This window comes from Juglans microcarpa x Juglans regia, chromosome 5S (assembly GCF_004785595.1).
Source record: "Juglans microcarpa x Juglans regia isolate MS1-56 chromosome 5S, Jm3101_v1.0, whole genome shotgun sequence".
Lineage (NCBI taxonomy): Eukaryota > Viridiplantae > Streptophyta > Magnoliopsida > Fagales > Juglandaceae > Juglans > Juglans microcarpa x Juglans regia.
Window position 1 is genome coordinate 20,752,712 of NC_054603.1, and position 7,185 is coordinate 20,759,896.

The following is a 7,185-nucleotide window of genomic DNA, read 5'->3' on the forward strand; positions in this document are numbered from 1 at the left end:
GAGAGGGTGGGGCAGGATGACATCTTCGCTCCACACCTCCCGACTCACCATGTCACTTATGTTATGAGGGGCTTTTGTTATATTTTATTTTAGTTTTTAGTTTGTTATTTTCAGTTATTTTTAGTTTTTATTACCTTTTTTTTAATTTTTTAATTTTTTTCTGTTTTAAATTTGTTTTTTTCTTTTTTAAAGTTAATCTTCCCATTTTAAAAGTATTTTTATATTTTTTAAATTTTGAGATTTTCATTTTTCATTTGTGTTTCGATTTTTCTTGTCATTTAACACCTTTTAGATTCTTAAATAATATTTTTACTAGTTATACAATTTAAGTTTTCTTTTAAATCTTTTTTTAAAGTAGTGCCTGTAAAGTGAAACGTGTTGAACAATAATTAGGTATAGTATTTCTGAGGGTTTACTAAAGGGATTGTGACAAAAGCATTGATTTATCTTTAATTAAAATTCATAGATTAAAAAGTTCAACTTTAGAGTTTAGGAACTATTTCTTTTGTTAAATGTGGCGTCAATGATATATATATATATATATATATATATATATATAAGCGGCTCTCGAGTCGATGAATAGTAGATTTTGTCCACCGTATATTTTTTCCGTGTGTTGTGTTGTGTCTTTTTTATCCTTGCATTATGTTCTTTTGTGTATGTGTAAGTGAGGGGCTTTAGTCTTTTCATTCAATCACTCTCGCTCTCATCGTAGAATTCTAATCTAGAACTCAAAAGCCCCAACATCGTAAGCCTCTAAGAGCATTGGTATTGCCAAGTCTAAAATTTAGTTAGAATGTTACCTTTTGGCCATAACATGGACTTCTAGCTAGATTAGTTCATGTTGGACTAGCTATCTTAAAGTTTAAATAATAAAAAAATATTATCTATTTTAATAATATATAATAATTATTTTTTAATATTTTACAAATACACTTCATATATTAATTAATAACTTTATTAAAAAATAAAATTATTATTTTTCAACTATTTTTTCCCTCAACCTAATTATTCAATAAATATATTTTGCCAACCATTCACCCAACAATCACATATACAAACATACCAACATTTCTTCTACCTAACATTTACATTTAGAATTGTGGTTGAAGCCAACAAACATGCCAACAACTTATTATAGCAACTAGATTAAAAAAAAAACTTATTATACCAACCAATCATCATCTACAATTCTTAAATGAACTAAATTTTACCAACCCTTCTTCTTTTACCAACTTTTTTAGTTGTAACTAATAGTTGATGATCGAACCCTATAAATAGACCCATCTTCTAACTACACTTATCAAAAACCAAACTTTCTTCCTCCAATTCTTTTATTTTTCTTCCCTCAATTTGCTATGGATCCCTCTTCAAATTTTGATAATGATTATTCTGATCATGAGTTGGATATGATGCAAGCAATTGCAATGATATCCGAGGGAACATCTTCTACACCTAGTCCTACTCCTCAACGTCGTAGATTCATCAGACGTGATTCATTCGAAGGTCATCAATGCCCTTGGAATGATTATTTTGCTAAAACACCAATACATCTGCCCTATATTTTTAGGAGGAGGTTTCGAATGAGTCGTGATCTTTTTTTTTTTACATACATGATGCAATAGTCTCTCACGATAATTATTTTGTACAAAAGAAAGATGCCAGTGGGAGGCTTGGATTGTCTTCCCTTCAGAAGATGACTGCAGTGATTAGGATGCTAGCATATGGGGTCACCGCAGATCTAACGGACAAGTACATAAGAATCGGAGAAAGCACCGCACGACAAAGCATGAAGAAATTTGTTAAGGCAATTGTCTCAATTTTTGGGGGTGAGTATTTGATATCTCCAAACAGCAGTGATATAGTGAGGTTACTAGATGCAGACAAAGATGTGGATTCCCAAGTATGTTGGGTAGCATTGATTGTATGCACTGGAAATGAAAGAATTGTCCTACTGCATGGAAATGTATGTATTCTGGTCACGTGAATGAACCAACTATTATTTTGGAAGCTATTGCATCTTATGATCTTTGAATATAGCATGCTTTTTTTGGTTTACCTAGGTCGCATAACGATATCAGCTTACTTGATCGATCTTCTATTTTTGCTGCGTTGGCTGAAGGTCGTGCTCCTCTGTGCAATTACACAATCAATGGTCATGAATATACATTGGGATATTATCTTACAAATGGTATATATCCTTCGTGGGCAACATTAGTGAAAACAATTCCATCTCCTCAGGGAAATAAGAAAAAACACTTTGCTGCTTGCCAAGAGTCTACAAGGAAAGATGTGGAGCGTGCATTCGGAGTACTCCAAGGCAGATTTGCAATTGTACATAGACCTGCGAGGTTTTTTCGTCCTGAAGTACTAAAAGACATTCTATACGCATGCATTATCTTACATAATATGATCGTTGAAGAAGAGTGTCATCTATATCTCAGGGCTGAGCAATTCATTTATGAACAGACGGAAGAGACTCCAAATGAGCCAATTTTGCATGATAATATACTTGAATTCATGGAGTTCATTGCACAATATCATCGAATTAGAGATAGAGGCACTCATAGTCAACTCCAGGCCGACCTTATCGATCATATATGGAATATTCATGGCCGTACCTAATTTGGATTTCTGTTTCTAATTTGTAATTTAGAATTTGGAATTCATGTAATTTGTAATTCTCTATTCAACTTTAAGCAAAGCTATGACATTGAATTTCTTTCTAGATAATGGAATATCCTGGTCGATGTAGATTTTAATTTCTAGTTCATATCAAAGGTTATTCTAATTGCTTTTCTTTTGCAGGTGTATACAAATTTTGTCATGTTGTAATTCCATAGTTTTACATGGTCACCATGGCACTAACATCCAGAAATAGCAATTTGAAATAGCACTAACATCCATAGTTATAAATCCTGCAACAATTCAAAATAGCACTAACATCAAGAAATAATACTATGTTTCCATATTCTTTAGTTTTTATAATTCTGAAGTCCACAAATAATACATCCAGTTCATAACATCCATAACATAAGTAGTTTTTATTATTATTATTGTTATTTTTTATTTTATAAGTCCGTAACATCCAGAGTTCACAAATAGCCAAAGCAGTCCACAAATGTACCCAAAACAGTCTTCTAATATACCCCAAAACAGTCCACCAATTACCAAAACACTCTACAAATTACCAAAACAGTCTACTAATTACCAAAACAGTCCATTAGTTGCTATCCAGCCACATGTTTATCTAGCCGACATGTGGCTGGGCAGCCACTAAAATTTCAAAAGAAAATTTCATTAACAACATTAGACGTTAAACATCTCCATAAGGTGTCGAAGGAGATGTAGATGTACCTCCGGAATGGGACCTTCTTCCCTAAAAAATTTTTGAGTTGAATATGGTTGAAATATTGTTGTTGCATGACATTCATGCCACTTAGATCTAGCATCATCATATTTGCCTCAAACTTCATCTTCTTTAGTTCAAATGCTGCTGATCTTTCTAGGTCTGCCTTCAACACAGAATTTCTATGCTCTTGCATGGATGTCGCTCTATCATCAGTCATTTTAGCTAAGGCAATCTTGTTCTCATCATTGTTGCCTTCCATTGACTTCCGCTTCCTCTCTTTTTTTTTTCTCAGCTTTTTTGCCTGGAGGTCTCTTACCAAGAACCTCCATGTCCTCCTTGGCTATGTCAACAACAGCTTCACCAAACATTTTTTCTGCTAACCTTCTCTTCTTACCAAGGATGGAGGTGTGTTGCTGCCATTTTGGTTGGTGTCTCAGAAGACACTAATAGTAATCCATTGTGAAATTACACCCTACCATCTCTTTATACAACATCTTTGCCTTCTCAATCTACAAAGGTAAAGAAATATTTGTTAGTTTATAAGTAAGTCCATCACAAAATTGCATGAATGGTGGAAAATGGTACATACCTTGTCTTGCTCCGTAATGATATATATATTATCTTGCTCCGTTGCACCACTCGGGTGCAATGACCCTACTTGTGCTACATATGCACAAAACTTATTTGTCCATTTTTTAATCGTAGACCACCAATTCATCAAAGAGCCATCTGAACGGTTGTCAATGTTCAGTTTTTTATATTCACGATAAAATGTGGTAATTCTTTCACACATTTGAGTAGACTTTTGATCAGTACCCCTTATCGCATCGATGTTAATGTTGAGTCAAGCTGAGACGAGGAGGTTATCCTCTTCAACAGTGAAAGATGCACCTCTTTGAACTTTTTTTTAAGGATGCTTTTTTTCACCGTTATTAGGGGTTGCTTGGACAACAACATTAGACTGTTGCGTTAGGGTGCTATTACAACCTCCTCCTCCACTTTGTAATAGAGTGGTGAAGAATGGGTCATCATCAAAATGTGTGTCCATCCTTGAAAAATATTAAATTTTCAAAGAGTTAGAGAAGTTGGCCAATATTCAAGTCCAATATTATGTTCTTAGCATCATATTGCTATATTATATAGTATCTCAACATCATATTGCAGTATCTCATCATCATATTACAATATCTCAGCATCATATTGCATAAAGAAAGGAAAATTGAATAATAAAAACTAAAGGAATAAGAAGTACAAGGGTTATTTTGTAATATGAAAGTTTGAAAACAGCAAACATCCATTCAGGAAAAGTGTGGCACAACACAATTGATATAAGCAAAAAAATTAGCAAGGTCTGCACCATTAACTTACATAAGGAGTTGAAGGAGATGTAGATGATGAGGAGCATTTGAAGTCATTAATGGGGATTTACTTTGAAGCCTTAACTTATGATGCAAATCGGCAGAATGATGGGTAGAAAATAAAATAAAAAAACCTCAAAGCAATACGTATATAAATCCATAAAACTTACATTCATAATGTTTAAAGTAATTTATAAAATTTTTTTTATTGAATTCAGCTATGTGGGTCTAGCACACTAACTACAATTGAGTTATTAATTTTTGGTTGGGAGAGGCCTAATTCATAGTTCTACTGATCATTTATGGACATGAACACTACCTTGCCAGACAACAATCTATTTCATCATGCAGCATTCATGCTTAAAAAGTTGCACATCATGGTGTAAACATCAAGCTCCTATATGCCTACATCCAATGGTACCTCATCAGCAAATATTACCCTCACGGACATACAATATGCCAAAATCAACAAACAATAGACAAACAATATGCCAAAACAGAGATGGTAGAGAATCAATACCCAATATCAAATGCAATACACCATACACCATGCCCAATAACAATATGCCAAAACAGAGAATCAATGACAATAGAATACACCATACCATTTCAGAGAATCAAACCCAATAAAATACCAAACAAATCTTTGGCAAATATTATAGACTATAAATACACCATACCATTTCATCCTCAAAAGAACAAAAAATAAAAATAGCAAAGCATTTATCCAAATTGCACAACCAGATTTGTAGTGGTAGATGTTGTATAGGGTAAAGCCAAGCCGATTCGTGGAGGAAATTGAAGAACCTTCTGGACGATTCGTGGAGCCAAGCTGATTCGATAATTATTTGTCCTGGGTAGCAAATTTGCAAGTGATTTAATCACTCGATGAGGGTAAAGTGAGAATCGAAGAAGAGGGAGAGAAGAGACGGCACAAAGAATACATAGAGAAGAGGGAGAGAAGAGCAAGGAAGAGAGACTTACGTTGGAGACCGCAAAGACGACGGCAACCGCTGGAGAATGCAACCACTGGATAGAAGGGGACGCTTGTGGGCTGGGAAAGAATGGGGCTAAAGAAAAGAAAATGACTTGCGGGTTGAAGAAGAAAGGGGCGAAGACAAAAAAGAGTTTCGGGAGAAAGAAAGAAAAGATAGATGAAATGAAGGGTTTTAGGGATGAAGACAGAAAAAAAAAATCTAGGGAAAGAATGAGTGGGAGGCAGAGAAATGATAAAAAAAATGAGTGGGAGGCAGAGAAATGATAAAAAAATAATTTGGTCTGTGTACAGTCCCTCGCCATATATGGAGAGCCGCTAACATATACTGTAGCATAAATGTTAAACTCAAGAAGTTTAGCTAGGCCAATGCAGGTGTTTTTTCTCACATTTCCTTTTAATTTGGACTTGCATTGGCAAATGGCTAGGCCATTGCCAACGCTCTAAACCATAGCGATTTGGTGAAAGATTGCAAATTTTGAAGGGGAATTGAGAAGGGGGATGGAGATTGAGGAGAAACAGCAGCATCAGTGTTGTTCTTCAAAGGATGGGAGGGAGAGCAATGACTACACATCGGAGGACGAAGGGATGGAGGACTACAGGAAGGCAGGGTACTGCGCGGTCCGAATCGGCGACGCCTTCAAGAATGTCCGCTACGTCGTCCAAAGCAAGCTCGGTTGCAACCATCTGGCTTGCCTGTGATACCCATTTCTCTGTACCTTTCTCTATCTCACTCTGTACTTTTTGCTTGATCTCCTTCACTCTGTACTTTCATACATGACCAGGAGGTCTGCTACTGCACACCCTTGGCATGATCTCGAGATAGGTATGGATAATATGTAAAATAGACTTACCTTACAAGAAAGATGTTGAGAGTCCTGTAAGCTTTCATTATTATCTCAACATCAAGGGGTATCGGGCTCTAATATATAAGTTTGATCACATAATATACTTTAAAAAATTTGGTGTTTTTTTTTTTCAAAGTAGATTGGGTACCCCAACAAGTGGTGTGTTAACACACCGGCTTGTGTGGAGCAAAGCTCTTGGACTTGACATATGTACCCTACGGATACTTGCTTTTTTAGGCTAGTTTATGTTTAGATTCACATTTTTGTCACTGGACTTGACTAGTCTTCTAATGAATAATCAATTTCATATTAATTGATTGGTGGTTTTCGATTATATATGATGACCTAATGAAGATTCCTTACTTTAAGGGTGAGATAGAAGAATTAACGAATGAGATGGTTAAGTTAAGGTGTGTTAAGCTCCACTTGTCATGTTGACTTGCATTATATAATTTCTTCACAATTATACATGGTCTCAAATTGATTTTTCCCTTACCCTTCTTTGCCTGTTCTTTCTTTAATATTAGCATCATCTTGTATTGTAGAACTGATGCAAATGGAGACGTGGCAAACCAAGATGTTCACCTCCCTGGAGTTTTACCAAAATTTCCTGGTCGATTTTATTTCTACTTC

The 7,185-nt window shown here is 35.1% G+C and overlaps 1 protein-coding gene across 1 annotated transcript; it reads left to right on the forward strand.

Moving 5' to 3' along the window:
- Positions 1-1,696: 1,696 nt before the first annotated feature.
- On the forward strand, positions 1,697-2,625 carry LOC121267187. The gene is made up of 2 exons (XM_041171048.1): positions 1,697-1,903; positions 2,041-2,625. The coding sequence occupies exons 1-2, from the start codon at positions 1,697-1,699 to the stop codon at positions 2,623-2,625; spliced, it is 792 nt and encodes a 263-aa protein (XP_041026982.1).
- The last annotated feature ends 4,560 nt before the right edge of the window (positions 2,626-7,185 follow it).